General features: G+C 37.2%; 1 protein-coding gene across 1 annotated transcript in view; it reads right to left on the bottom strand.

Annotated features, from left to right (window-relative positions):
* ACSS3 (acyl-CoA synthetase short chain family member 3) overlaps window positions 1-15,919 on the bottom strand; it is a 64,701-nt gene that overhangs the window by 28,550 nt on the left and 20,232 nt on the right. The window contains exons 8-9 of the mRNA XM_050988016.1: window positions 9,768-9,919; window positions 4,923-5,026 (exon numbers count right to left, since the gene is read on the bottom strand). Of these exons, the coding sequence (XP_050843973.1) occupies window positions 4,923-5,026; window positions 9,768-9,919 (256 nt within the window). The remainder of the gene's footprint in view (window positions 1-4,922; window positions 5,027-9,767; window positions 9,920-15,919) is intronic.

Raw genomic sequence — 15,919 nt, 5'->3', positions numbered from 1 at the left:
CCCAGCATCTGGGTACACTTCCCAAAATGCATTGGACAACTGAAAGCCATGTGAAATACACATTTGGAACAACCCTCAAATGAAAAATATTTTTGGAGAAAAGACACTTTGTGAAATATAAAAGACAGTGAACAGCACTGAATGCCACAATAAACCTATGAAGCTGTAATGATTCATTCAAACCAAAACCACCCTAGAGAATATGTATATAATCCAGACATACCTTCTTTGATGTCCAAGAATGGGAAAACCACACAGAACTGAAAGGTCAGTCTCTGCTTTGGCAATGCCCATGGCTACTAAAAAACCCTTTTCCTCCCTCTCCTTCAATAAGGGCAACCAAAAACCTGTTTGAATTGGGTGTCGTAAGATGACACTGAAGGAATGATGAGATACTGCTACTATTGATACACAGTCCACAAGCAATTACTAAACAGCAAACGATGGCTGAAACAATCTATATTCTTTATACCTTTAAAAAACAGAATGCAGGTCTCCAGGGGGAGACATGAAAATGTCCTGAATGCCTGTTATAAATTCATTTATCCAGTAAATAATGATCAGGAGACTCAGTAAATCAGGACGGGAGAGCAGCAGAAGTTTCTGCCAAGTAATTCCCACTTCTGTAGAACTGTTTGCAGGTTATCAGCTTGCACTAAAAATATATGATCTGAGTCTTGACAGGATGCACACATCTTTAAAAAGCATGAAAGTAGTTGTGTCTACACTGAGGCACCTGATAACCTAAACCAGTTGCCCAGACTTATGAATAAATTTGTTTAATCTCTTTCATTTCAACTCCAGATTCCTGGTCCCTGTAACTCCAGAACTGAATTTCTATCACTCCAAAAAAATGTCAAGAACTGACTATTTGTTGAAAATCAAACAGCCATCCTTTCTTTAGTTTACCTTTCCCAGTAGCTTTGGGTCTGAGAATTTCATAACATTGAACAAAATCACTGGATTGATCTGCAGTTTTAAATGGGGCAAAGTGGAAGGTAACTGAAGAACAAAATGTGGAATCCAGTTGACAAAAGGGAGGTGGAGGTCTTCCCTGACAAGGTAATTCACTTAAAGATCAGTTCTTCAGTGCAAACCCTAAAAGGTTAGCTAACAATTTAGTTGCAAAATCCATCTTTCCAGATACTTATACGAAGGAGATTGTACACAATGTTGCCAAGGCAACACATTGGAAACTGAAGTCTGGGGACCACGTCATGCTGCTAGGAGATCACATTAACAAACTCTTTGATTGCCTCAGAATAGTCCACTGAAATATATTCATTTGAGTACACTTATCCATGATTCATATTTTTCACACTGAATTCAATGACACATTTGTATCAGTCCTCATAAAAGCTCTGTATAACCATTATTAAACCACTACATATAATTACCTAACAGCAGTACATCTTAATAAAAAATATTACCAACATAGCATTTACATGTTTTAGAGGTAAGACACAGATAAAGAAAAAGAATAATTTTAAAAGTGGATAGAGTACACTATTAATTATATTACAGAACTTGGAGAATTCCTACCCAAAAATTTTACCACACTGTCTCAGAATATCCAATACAATTGGATGTGCACTATAATACAATGTGCAGTATAATCTTCCTTGTCAGCAGCCATAATGTATCAAGCACCACTTGATTTTTGTCCTAATGCCTGCTGCAGAAACCTACTCCTTCCTGGATAAGGCAGCCTGCTTCCATGAAAACACAAAATGCACACAATTGTTTCATAGTTTTGCCTGCTGGTGAGCTGATACTCAGGAAATAGTAGATAACTCCACTTTGAACCTACTACACTTGCACGCTCTGTAACTTTCATTTCCATAGTACTCAACTAAAGATCTATGGAAACATTTCTATTGACTGAGATTTTATGCAAGCCATATTTTATCCCTGAATTTTCAGCTTCAGTTATATTTCATCTGAATTTTCCTATACATCCTCAAAGGCAGAGTCTCAAAACGTTTTTATTTAAAAACATCAAGAGAAAAAATTCTTTATATCCTATACTTGTTATGAAGAAATGGAAATCTGACTTACCATTTTCTCAAAATGTCAAAACTGATTTGGCAGAATTTCATTTTTTTAGCTAACATGAAAGCAGCTGAAGATGTTTAACAAAACTTTCAGAGCCTTTTGCTTCCACAGCTCAACCTCCTGGCTGTTTCCCTATTTTTTTTCCTAGAACTCAAAGCTAGCTCCAAAATCAAGGTAAGCCACACTCACATTTCTTTGTCTATTGAGGCTCCTCCCTCAGAATGAGGGTAGTCACACACCAGATAAAATCCAAACACTCTTTAGGCTACTTCAAATAAATTTGGCAAGGCTCCTTGTAATTTAACTACCTGCAATACTAAAACAGAGCAACTATATCATTGTCTTAGAACACAGAGAGAAAAAACAAGGTCCAAAATGTGCATTACAGTTTTACAGTTTCCATTCAGGAAAAAAAAAATAAATCAGAAAATCTATGTAAATAAGACCAGAAAAATTCTGGAAAAAAAAAAAAAAATTTTTTTGACACTGAATTTAAGGCTTTTGGGATATCTTGGGGCAGGATACTCTTCTTTCTCTATTTAGTGTCTGCAAGACTGGAATAACTGTACTTACTTCACAGGGGTGTCAAAAGCATTAATTGCTTGTGTTTGCACAATGACTTTGAAGATGAAAATTGCTATTGAAGTGCTAAGTGTCAATTTGTATAAGCAAAAACTTAACACCTGCACCAACCCAAACAAAATTATCCTCTCTCCAGGTACAGCTGAACATAGGATCAGAAGATCAGAAAATAACATTTTTCATACCTCAAAAGAAAACAGCAAGTTCTTCCCAGTCCTTACTGCCTGAAATCTTCCTTGCCACTCACTGATCCTGTGACTTACATTCACAGTTGGTAAGATGTGCTTACTACACTGGTTACACAAACATTAACATTTAAAATTAGTCTTATTGATGGAGGTGTACTGACACAAATCAGTTTTAAGCAATCAGCTTTTCCAGGTGTAGCTGCTTTGAATTCCCTTAATGAAAGCTTTCTTCTGTTTCAAAGTACTGTTTCAATTCACAGTGATTTCAAATACACACCATAAATCTTTCAAGAACAAATGAAAGAATTCTACGTTTCTGTGTCCATACTAATTTCTTTCTAGTTATATATATGGCAAAGGGGCCAAGTGCTTTGAAGACATCTTACTAAAGCTGAAAAAGGAAGTGGTTAACACTCCTATTTTATAATACTTTTGTCAGCCTTTTGTTTCCCCCACACTCATTTCCATCTCCAAATGATGACAGTCACTTCTCATCTCTACAAAACTCATCCTTTCCTTACCTTTCTCAGTCATTAACAAAGGAATAGAAATTACCCCATTATGAAAGAAACATTATTTACCCAGATACTTCTCCTCCTCCATCTTCTGCTTTAGCCTCAGCTCAAAGAGCCAACATAACTGCCTAAGCAAGATCTACAGTTTTCCAGCAAAATTAAGATGTCAGAATTTCTCAGAGTTTTGCAATGCTCTTGTTTTGGAAGAATGCAGTTAATATCAGCTTTGGGAATAAGTACCAATTTGTCAGACTAGCAAAGGTCAAAAACATTTTCAAATGTAGAAGTAAGTCAGAAACTTTCAATCTGAGGTATAACAAAACAGCAATTTACAACTTCAGCTGCAATTAAATGCCGAAATAAAAGATAATTCATTTTGTTATAAAAAATGCATTTTAAAAACTTTATATAACACAGCCAATAGTTTCAACTTCCTCCTGATAGAAGTGATTAGGGTTTTTTATTGTGTTTTTAGCATGCTGCATTTTTATTTTATAGATAGTTCAGAGAATTTTTATTTCTAAATCTGTAGGTCCTTATTCTGTCATCAGTCACTAACCTTGCCTATTTCTAATGAGTTAAACAGCCAGTTATCTATTCTGTAAAATATTTCACATTCAGTACATACACCTTTAACCTCATGTACTGAAATCCAATACTGTTTGGTTGAAATGGCTATTCCAGCACAGAAATCCACTTTCAACATTTTGACAAGTGACAGATAAGGATGAACGTGACAGAACTACTTGTTTTTTCACAATTAATGGCATTTATTTTGTATTCTGCTAAAGCAGAGGTGAGTGAAGAGCAGAAGGGAAGACTGTTTACACCTGTGGCAAAGGGTGCTGTGATCCAGGACCCAGGAGTCCCAGTGGATGACAAGGTGACCATGAGCCTGCAGTGCCCTTGTGGCCAGGAGGGCCCGTGGCACCCTAGGGTGCAAAGGGAAGAATGTGACCAGAATGTTGAGCAAGGTGATCTTCTCCCTCAGCTCAGCCCTAGTGAGACCACATCTGGAGTCTTGTGTTCAATTCTGCACAGTTCAAGTAAGACAGGGAAAGGGTACAAGTAGCAAGTCCTGCCAGGAAACCTTCATTCCTATTCCTTCATTGCAGTGAAACAAATAGGAAACACTCTAAAATAATCACTAGAAGTTGGATGACATCCATACAGAACAGTATTAAAGACCAAGGAGTCTACTCTATGTAGCAGATAGTTTGTTTTCAATTACACAAATTGTATATGCAAAAAACCTAAAAGACTTAAATAGCAAAAAGTCTGTCACACTTGCAAACAACATAAAACACATCTGGGAAAATACTGATACAAACTTCTTTTGTAAGCATGGGTACCAGAAAATACCTTCTTTTTTTATATAGCTTTTACAAATGTCACGTTCTTCTAAAATACCCTGAAGTCACTTTTCAGACCACTTCCAAAAACCATTCTTCCTGGTTGATTTTTTCTTTTTTACATTTATTTACAAGTTCATTGCAAGAAAAAACAATTTCACCTTCAGAATCAGGAAACAAGTCTGTAAAATACTCACTGTATTTTACAAAGGGTATTTTAAACCACTCACCAGTTTGCCACCAGTGGTCCAAGACAGGTACCTTGAAGACTCTTTTTGACCATTCTAGTGTGTCCACATCACAGTGCTCACCAGCTACAAACATCATTCTGAACCTTTAAATAAAAATAAAGTCTGTATCTTGATCTGGATATGGAAAGGAAAACAAGATAATGAATACAATTAATGTCTCTGGCCACTGTCCCAGATCAAGGGAAAAGACAAAGGTGGACTTTTTGTTTTCTCTTTCCTACTAAGTAACAACTAGAATATCTGCAGCATTAATTTAAGCTACCTAATACTTCATCATATAAAATAAACTTTATCTGCTGCATGCAAAGGCTTTGGGAGACCAGAGGCAAGCAACTGTTAGTTGAAGTAAAAAATAATTAAATGCTCTGTACACAGAAACTTGGTAGATATCTTCCTTAGCATTGCAGTACAATCTCCCACAGCCAGATGCACATCACTGACATTTTGTTTCACTTTAAGTCTTTCTTCAGTGCATTTTGAATGAAGACAACTGCTGAACAAGACTTCACTCTTGTCCTTCAAAAGTGGACAGAAACTGCACTGATTTTGTAAAGCCAGTAGATTTGTAGCCACAAAAAGAGAGAATTCTTAGATCTGGTCAGTATGACACAAATTTCACTTCAAAGGGATGTACAAGTTTCATCTTTCCATGGAAATGAAATCCAGAAAGCAAATTAGACAAACACCAAGAACATTAAAGACTTAGGAAAAGTTAAGATATCTTGTTATCCCTTGAGCCAAAAACAAAATTCCTCTCTTTTGAATTGCCAGCTTTAATAATCAGATTTATTAATCTGCAGGCTAAATATCAACTTTATGTTATGAGAATAAGAAAAATTAGCTCTTTGGCAAACTTAAAGCACAAAACCATCAAAAAGAGTATCAGAGCAAAGTGCCACAAGTCTAAGCATAGGAACCATGGAATTATTTTATCCTCTCAAAGAGTATAGCAAAACAAGGGATGGCAATGGCTATGAAATGTCCCACTGAACAATTTTTTAAAAGCCTACTTAAAACTTCAAAGCATGTCAGTCCACCTTTACTGCAATCATCTATCCCTGCAATGCAGTTAATTGAGAAGAAAGGTCCTAAAGCCTCTCTGTTAAATGAATGTCCTCAGCTGTTCTGAAAACTATATTCCTAACATGAAATTCAGCCAATCAAGCTTTTAGGCCCTGGACAGGAGTTCAACAGAATGGACTTCAAATTTCACCTGACATATAGGGGACAGATCAATGTTCCTAATGATCCTGAAGCAATAAATATTGTTCAACAGAGCAGATACATTTAGGTGTAACTCCAAGCACAGAAGAAACCACACCTCCAAACTGTTTACCAAAAACTTAAATTTTCATATGGGTAATAATGTGAGGTTCACTTTTACAAATTAAAATATTTTGTAACTTTTTTTTTAAATTCTGGAATGCACACACCAGTTTGGAGGGGGGTATTCTGGCAAAGAAAAACTCTATATGCATGACTGCATGATATTAAATAAGCTTCTTTTCCTAAAAATACAGCAATGAAGGCTCATTTGCACCTCTAAACATTAACTGGAAATAAAGAGTTCTTACTAATTTTTACTGCATGTGGAGACCACATACATACATAAATATACAAACAAACACACACACACACATATATATATACAATATATTTATTCATTTATTTGTTTGTTTAATTATTTATTTAAACATGTAAAATTTTAAAAAAATGTTTTCACATCTTCTGATTTTTCTCCATTGATGTACTTGGTCATTTCCTTCCCTGAACAGATGTTACCTTGAATATGAGAATCCCAGCACTGGATATTTGGGTGACAGAGACACAGAACACAGCTGCAGCTCAGATCCACAAAGTCTGTTCATGAGTACAGTTCAGGACTCCACCAGGACAGGCCAACAGCAGCACAGACTAGGGGGCAGCAGCTGCATTACATACTTCAACTGTAATAAATTCTGGGTCTTAATCACATATCCTCTTAGCAGCATATGTGAAATGTCAATTCTGTGAGAAAATATTTCCTTCAAATAGTTTTGAATTTCCTACTTTAACTTCACATCCTCTTGTTCCTGCATTACGAGACAGATAATGGAAGTTTCTTACCTACTTTATATTCATTATTTCTGCAGAGTTTTTATGCAGTCTCATATTTCTTTCTAAAGTCCATTATTATCTAGCATCAGATGGACAACCTAGAATCTTTAAATGCTCTTGATATAAAATTGCAGAACATTCTCAGCTGACCAAAAGTCAAGCAAGCAAAGTAGACTATGGGACACAAATGGCAGATTACTTGAACATTCATCTAAACTGCTGAGTTGTTGCCACATTTCATGTAAAACCATCACTTGTCAATTGTTTGGAAATTAAAACAATCCAGCTCACAACAATTATGCCAATTGTAGGATAAAGTGTGATTCCAAATATGGGAAGAGTTAATGGCTTGGTATTATGGAACTAACTTCTGAAGAGGAGAAAGGATTCAAAAAGCTGAACAGAATATGCTTTGGTAGACGAAGCTCATGGAATTTGGATGTTACTTGTTTTTCCAACATGACAGGCAGCAATGCTCAGTAGCACTGGATATTATCAAAAGCTATGTCTTTAGATCTCTATAAATATTTGGCTGAACAGGGCTTTTGACCTACAGTACTAAAAACTAAACCTCTGTTTTACCGTTGAGCATGAGCTGTGTTTTAGACATAGGTGGCATTTTGTGTCAAAAGCAAAGAAATGTCAAGATTTGGCTCCAATAGACACAAGAAATTTAAAGCATACACACTAGAACCTTTGGGAAACTCATACATATAATTTTGTGCAGAGGCCAGTGATGCTAAAAGCATCAGTTCTTAACAGAAATTTATTTCACTTACATCATTTCAAAAAAACACAAGTTTGTTTATAATTCAGTTTACTGATGAAAATCAAATGCTCCATTATGTATGGAAGCTGGCATTGCCTACCACCTCTTTTCTTCATCAGTAACTGTCTTTTTTAACATTATTTTTTTAAAGTGACATTGACCTTTACCATTTATTTAACAGAACTCTTCAGAAATAAAATGTACCATGGCAGAAACCTCTTTCAGGACTGCATTGCTGGATGTAGCCTCTAAAGTAAGGATCCGTTTTAGTGCATGTAGCAGAAAGACATTTCAAAGACTCTTCACCATGAAACAAAGAAGAAAGTATCATCGATCAAGTAAATGAACTAAATGTAAGACTGCTCTCAAACTGAATCAGACAGAATTCACTTGACATTGAAAAGTCTATCCAAGTAAGACCCAAATCCAAGTATTTCCCTAGAATGGAATTTTTTATCACTTGATAGACTTTTTTAACAACTGTACCTACTAGATATTAAATGCTGCATTAGAGGGTTTAGTAAAGAGACATCACATCCCAGTGAACTACATGGTCCAAAGCTGAGTTATGAGACAACTAAAGCTGTAGACAAGTGTAGAAGCTCATTTGATAGGACTGACTAGGAATGATGAAATACCTCTTTAGATCTGTGGCAACAGATACTGCAAGGAGACTCTTATCTAGAATTCTCATCTGGCCAGAGAATGTGACAATTTACAAAGCAGGTAAGCAGATTTCCCATTAAATGAATACTCTGAAGACAAAGTAATTGTCTACGAAATGCCAAGGAACAGCAATTAAATTTTCTAGAATCTGAATCACTTTCTTGTCAATAAATGTCATAGAACAATAGCGCATAAATGTCTCAAATGAGCTTCTTTCTTATTTCAGGGAGAAGTAACGGTTGATGATAGCATCCAAAACAGATGGAAGAAAGTAATGATAAGCTTGTAATGAATACCTCAGGAAAAAATCCAGCTTACTAATAAAAAACTTTCCTGAGCAATTAAGATATGGAGGTCTAATGAAGCTTCCCTTCTCTTTGAACAAGTGTGGTAATAGATGTTCTTGTGACTGAATACTGCCTGTACAGTCTGACACAGTCCCCGTTTCATGCTGAGCAAATCATTCAACTTCAAGATTAGATGTGGTCCAAACCCACATATTTTTCATTTTTAGAATGTTTACCATAAGATACAGAAACTTGGTCTGTAGAAGTACTGAACACTCATAAATCCAAGTTACTATGAGAAACACTTCATAAATATAATGCTAACACCACATTTTAACCATATAGTACTACAATCTTTGAAACAGTGGTATTTCAGTGGTATTTTGTGTCTTCAAAAACAGAAGACATTGGCCTTAATCTCTCTTTGACTCAGCTTCCCATCTGCAAAATACAGATAATACCACTCTCTCACCTCACAGGGGATTTATGAGGATGAACTCAGCCAAGACTTTGAAGCATGCTGATAGTATAGTGATAAGCACCTTAAAAGCAGTACAAGACGGCAAACAGCTCTTTGGATACATAATCATAAAGAATAATGAAATTTTGGGGCAGCAACTAAAATACTGACTAGCTTCTGATTAAACAAATACTAAAGATCCTGTGCATCCTTAACAAAATGAGAGGTCATGTGGAAAAAGCAGTATGGGATGACATAATCCAAGATGGTATTACAGAGTATAAACACAGGGGAGTAAAGTAAAAGATGGGAGAAGAATCCCAACTCAATAAAAGCTCTTAACATTAGAGTCATAGACTTTTTAACAGCTTTCATCACCTCAAAACCATCAGCAGAAATTGGCACGCAGATATGTGTACACCTAAATTTTCAGGAATAGATTAAAATAGCACTCTACAGAGGTGGGCAAAACCCCAGACACTGTCACTCTTAGCTCATGCAGCCTGCTTCTGGAAAAAACTGCTTCCAGTGTATCCTTACTTCACCTTTTCAGCGAGTACTGCTTTCCCAAGGCTGCCTCAGGGTCCTGCTGACGGATTGCTCTAATTGCAGTTGGTGATGTAAAGAAGGCAGCCACTTCATGCTCTGCTAGCACACGGAAATAGGCACCAGCATCTGGCGTTCCCACAGGCTTCCCCTATGGAGAGAATAATTTAAAATGTCACAGGATAAAAATAGCTCATAATTCCTTGACAGTTCAAGCCTTGAGCACGTAACAGTAGTGGTAGCACAGCAACAGAAGTAATTCCAAGTAAGACTTCAAAGGAGGCTTTGTTAAAAATAATAATACTGTGAATATATCACTTGTAGAAATAAATTCACAAGCTTTGGGAACCATGCCTTACACGAACACAGCGCATACTAGTCACTACATTGAAAATTAGGAAAAATGGACATGCAAATGAAAAGAAAGACACAAAGATATGCTTTGCACTGGCAGCAGTGAGAGTCATGTCTATATCTACCCTGAGATGCAGTTTAGAAAACATCCACACTCCCTCTGAACAAGGAGTCTCTGGACACAGTGGCACTGCAGCTACATTCCCATGCACAGATAGCTTTTTCTTATCTAGAAATTTTTCCCAAATCTGGAAAGATTCCCACTTAGCTGCTTACAACTGACTTTTTGGAACCATGCTACCCCACATGAAGCCTGGAGAGATCCTGAAGGGCCCCTATCCTGTTTTAGTATGCTACCAGACTATGATCTGGTTTGGGGTTGGGATTTTCTTGAGCTTAGTCAAAGGGCACAGTCAAGAGAATTTTAAACAGAAGTAATCATTTCTGACAAATTGTTCAATGGTAAGTAATCCTAATAGAAAATAATCAAGAATACTTTGTGGTGTTGAAAATATGATAAGTAGTCAGCACAGAATCATATAGTCACAATATTACTGTAAGTGTAATTACCACAGTGCATGAACTGCATCTGAAATTAGAAGGTGATGTAAATGTAGAATGAGTTTCAGCTCCACAGGTATCACCATAACCTTTTCACTAGAAAGGCCATGCTCAGAAGATGAACTTTGAGAGAGCATGCAAGTCAAGAGACACACACTTTTCCTACTGCATCCAGCTGGGCCTGAACACTGGCAAGAGCACTGGTGAAGCATTAATCAGATTCAAAGAACACAGGACAGCCAAGGCTGGATATGTACCAGTGGTTTTGCACCCTTATGGTGAGATACTGCTCCTGGTGAGAAGCGTTCTCAAAAAAGAGGAGCACCACAAAAGATTTTAAAAATAAGACAAAACAGAATGCACAATTGAAAAGCCATTTTTTAAAAAGGATTAAGTGGGCAGTGAGAAACAAATGGAGAGAAAATAAATTTCCAGTCCAAGTAGAAGAGTAGTATAATCAACACCAAAAGCCCTCTTTCTGCAATTAGCCTATCCTTTATTATGAAAAAGAAATGCAAAATGATACTTGCTTAAAAAGTGAGTTATGTCCTTTTTCCTGTCAGATAACACACAGTACCCAAAGAAAAATCTTTTACCAGACTGTCTTGAAACATCTCCCTAGCAGACCACTTCATCACAGTGTTCATCAGTGTTTGATCATGAACCTGCTTGCTCAAGTTGACACTCTCTCCCTGTAATATTCACTATACCTGCAGATCTGTAGGCACCTGGTTAAGAGTTCAAGCCCACACCACTAGGGCTAGAGAAACAGCCTCAGACCCTGGAAAACAACAAATTGCCACAAGCTTCTCATTAAGTAATTATGTACCTGAATTAGTATCAACCATCTTGGACACCAAAACATCTAGCTGTGGAGCAAGCTGAACTTGGTTAGTCAGCCAGTAATAAAGTATTTACTTTTAACCAAATGTAAATATCCAGAGCCCATAAAAGGGCTATGTGGTCCCACTCCCTCCCAGATCCTGCTTCACACCTGATCTCTGCCCGAGCTATGTCACAGACATGCCTGTGCCTCAAACTTCCAGCAAGCCTGAGCCTGACAGTCTCTTCTGCATGAACTGTTAAATCTTCAGGAGTGCTTGGGTAAACATGCAGGATTCTGACAGGTGTATATTTATGTCACAGGTAAGTTAAAGCAGTTTAGGTTTGGAGTTACCAGTCTCAGATATAGGAGAAAACCAAATAAAACACAAACAGTAGAAAGAGGAGAAAATTCACCTGACAGCTGATAGGAAATATAACCCAGAGAATAAGGAACTCATTTAGGGGAAAAAAAAATCTGGCACAGGTGTAAAATATTCTTACAGATTCTGCAGAAAAATTCCCCAAGTGGTCTTGGAAGCTGCTCAGAGTTTAGCAAATGTATAAACAAAAATGGACATAATGTGTGAGACTGAAATGGTTAATGGTTCAAATATTTTTAAGATCACTGAAGGACTCTGCCCACTGTAGCAAAGTGCACAAAGAAGCTCATCTGTAACCAAAGTCCATCCCTCCAAATATGCCTCCTTATGGGAATTCTGGCTGTGAGTAAAGCCACCTAAGGGAACTTGAGATAAGATAAAGGTGGCACTACTGTCCAGCTACCTCAGGTATAAGGAGAAGTAAACAGGGGTGGGAAAGAAGAATGCATCCAAGAGGGAGGAGGTGAGTTTTTGGGGGTGTGATGGCAAAACCTCTGGTCCACATAAGACATAGTGAACATCCACACATTCACCACCATCAGACAATCACATGAGAGGCGACTCTCATGTCTCAGAAGCCATAAATCCATAAACCATCAGGGATCCCCAAAGGTCCCCAGACTCATTCCTCAGGCCTTATACCATAGGACTGCAAGTGATTCAAAGTTTTGCAACAGATTCAGGTTCTGCTGCATAAGACAGTGTAAAACTCCCTCATAGGGGAGGTGCTTGGGCATTCCCATGTACACCTGAATGTATATTAATAACCATTAAATTCTATGTTTGATGGGACACCCACCACAGAGAAGACCAGAAGAGGATGAACAGGACACCCTGGATCCACAGGGGTGGTGACTAACTTTCCCTTAATTTATCTCCCTTTCTTTCCCCCCTCCTCTTTTTTATATTTCTTTCTATCTCTCTCTCTCTACCTCACATTTACTGATAAATAAAATCCATGCTATTGACTTTGGCATATGGTCTTGTTTCCACCTTAATTAATCTTCCTTATAATCAGATTGTAACACATATCTGAGACAGTCCAAATAAATTTCAGAGCTCAAAACCTACAAGTAAAATTGCCAGAGAGAGTAATTTATTATACAAAAATTTTAAGAAGTACTACCATATTCCATGAAGGCTTATTACCACATGCAATTTTTGTTTTTAGAAGTTAGCAATATAAACAGCAAACCACAGGGTAATTGAATTCAGAATATGCTGACAGACTGCTGAGTCAACTGGGGACTGAGCAAATGAGATACTTCCATTGGATTTCTGCAGGGATCAGTTCGAGACCAGTATTCGCATCAATACTGGAGATGAAAACTGATTTTTAAAAGTTACTGGCAATAATATCTATGGTTGACAGGAAATGAGAGCACAGTAAACAGGACCAGGGCAGTCAGAAAGAGTGTGATCTGTCTCACCTAATTTAAAAGAGAAAAGTAAGAACAGATACTTCTTGTATGAACCAGGAAGATTCCCACAGAAAAGACCTACCAGGAGACTGAGACAGACAAACAGTCAGGAAAATCTTTCTGGATGCACTTAGATTTAGCATGCAATTTATGAGATGTCAAACAGGTGAGCAGACATCCTGAGACAAAATGTGCTGATGATTTACGATTTCATACATGATTATCAAAAAAGATTCACAGACACCAAGAATTACCAAGGGAATAGGAAAGTTCTTGTATGGAGAAAGTGAGAAGCCACCAGAATAGATTACTTGAGGGAAGAGACACAGAAGAAGAGCTATAATAAAATGCAAGAGTAAGCATGCATCAATTCTCTTTCTGCCTGACCCCTAACAACAATGGGCTCTTCAATTACCACTAAATCCAAAATGATGAGGAAATTCTCTCTGTGCAGAAAATGTAGTGCATGCCACTAAAACCTACTGATGCCAAAGCACACACAAAATCCTGACATATCAGGATTCAAAAGAATATGCTCACAGATATTCAGCCTTCTGATAGTGACCCTACTGCCAAAGCTCCACTGAAGACTTGAGACAACATGTCCTACTGAATTTGCTCCACAATCAGTATGGATGGTGGCAGAGTGATCCCTGCCAGACTTCAGAAACAGTGTTTGCTTTGTAAGCTGATTATACTGGCTTACAGAACCAGCAGGAAAAGCTAGATATTTCCCAAGAACTGTGCCAAAGAAGAGTAGTTTCAAACTGTTGCTGCTATGTACCCTGCAAATCTGTTGCAAATTCAGGACTCCGGAGAGCCTTGTGAGGCTCCAGGCACACAAGATGCTACAGCTCTGTGTGGGACAGTAGATCCTCCTCTGACCTGACCTAGACCACTTAAATGAAGTCCTTAATGCCTGGTTCTTGACAAGTGTGGGTATCCTCCTCCTTACCCTAGTTCAAAGTCCCAAACACTGGAACTACAATGCTGCCTTTTCCCTGATATCATAGGACCACAAATAGTAACTAGACTGTCTCTTAATACTACTGTTGCTTACAGCTTGAAACCCTATTAGCAAGAGCAACCCACAGTGGGCTGTGAGACTTCAGGTGACTTATTTGTTGCTGTTGTTTTGGAGAAAAACAACACAGGACAGATTATTTAAACCAAACAAACAAAAACATAAAATATACTTGCTTTTGTATTCAAAAGAATTCATCACTATTTTTGCACTCTTGAAAATGGAGTAACAGCAAGTGAAAACTAAAAGCATCATTTCCATAGTAATTTTTAAAATGACAAGTTGTCACCTAAGTAATTTAAAAATAAACAAAACACTTGAAATCAGCACACTTTACATTCAATAGTGGTTGTCCACAAGCAAAAGGAAAGTGATGTTCTTCCCCCATGGCTAAACAGTGAGACTCTCTAACCCAAAATATATAATTTGGCAACCATTTAAGAGACTTGAATAGGAATTTCTGAATACTTAATACAGTCTTCTGAGCAGATGAAAAATATGCACTATTCTCTTTATTACATTTATTCCTGTGTGTACAGACACCTTCCTTTTTCTCCCATTATTAACCCTCAAAAAGATGACGCTAATGTCATGAACACTGTCTGAAGCCTTGATTAGCGGCATCTTGGAGAAGAAAAATGGGAAATGTACTATTTCTGTTTAATAACAATCTCACCAAGAGCAAATAATCACAAAGCAGATATGCAGATCAACCTGGTACTAACTCTAATTTTTCTTTATGTTCACTGTTAAAAAAGTAAGATTTTTACTCTTATTTTTAAAATAGTTTAAACTCAGAGGTACCTTTACAATTACAATAATCACGTTTATCCTTATGCATTCACATAAGGATAAAACTTCACTGTAAGATGACTATGCAACAAAAAATGCTGTGACTCCTTATTTCACTTCCTATTCCTTCTTGGCTTACTCTACACCTGCTAGAATGAAAACCTCTTCACTGCAGTGATTCTCTTCTGACAATTCATGCAACAATTTTAATTTGGCCTAGCACACCGTCCATGTTCAAAAACAGTCACTATAAAACTACCAAAGTCTTTTTATTATCTGCAAACACTTGCCAATTTTCTTACATCACTTTCCTCTTCTAATTAGCTCTGGTGGTAGTCCTAAGTTAATCCCCTTAGAATGAAGAATCTAATTACCATCTATTAGGCACTTAAACATTAATTAGACTATAGTAATTAATACTCAAGCTAACACAATATTTAAGTCTACAATGTGCATTCCTGCTACTGGGTGAAGTTTTTGCTCTTTGTTATTCAGAAAAATCAGCAATAAGTTCTGTAAAAATAACAACGTAGGGCAGCATGATTACTTTTTTGAGCAGCAATGTAAGGATGCCACAGGCCACTCTAATTGGTCTCCTACTCTAATTGGTCTCCTCTCCACCCCATTAGTTTTCATCCCCTGAAGGGAAGGACTAAGTCCCAAATGTCATCTGTGTTTTGGGTTCAGTTTCCTTGAGTGAGAGAGAGGAAAGAAAACACAATTCTCATTAGAAGTTCTGGTTCCAAGCATACGGCTCTCAATTGCACCCAACTAAGATCCAGTAAGTATTTTTC

Source organism: Serinus canaria, chromosome 1A, assembly GCF_022539315.1.
Source record: "Serinus canaria isolate serCan28SL12 chromosome 1A, serCan2020, whole genome shotgun sequence".
Classification (NCBI taxonomy): domain Eukaryota; kingdom Metazoa; phylum Chordata; class Aves; order Passeriformes; family Fringillidae; genus Serinus; species Serinus canaria.
The sequence above is the reverse complement of the archived record's forward strand: the minus strand, read 5'-3'. Positions and strand labels throughout refer to the sequence as shown.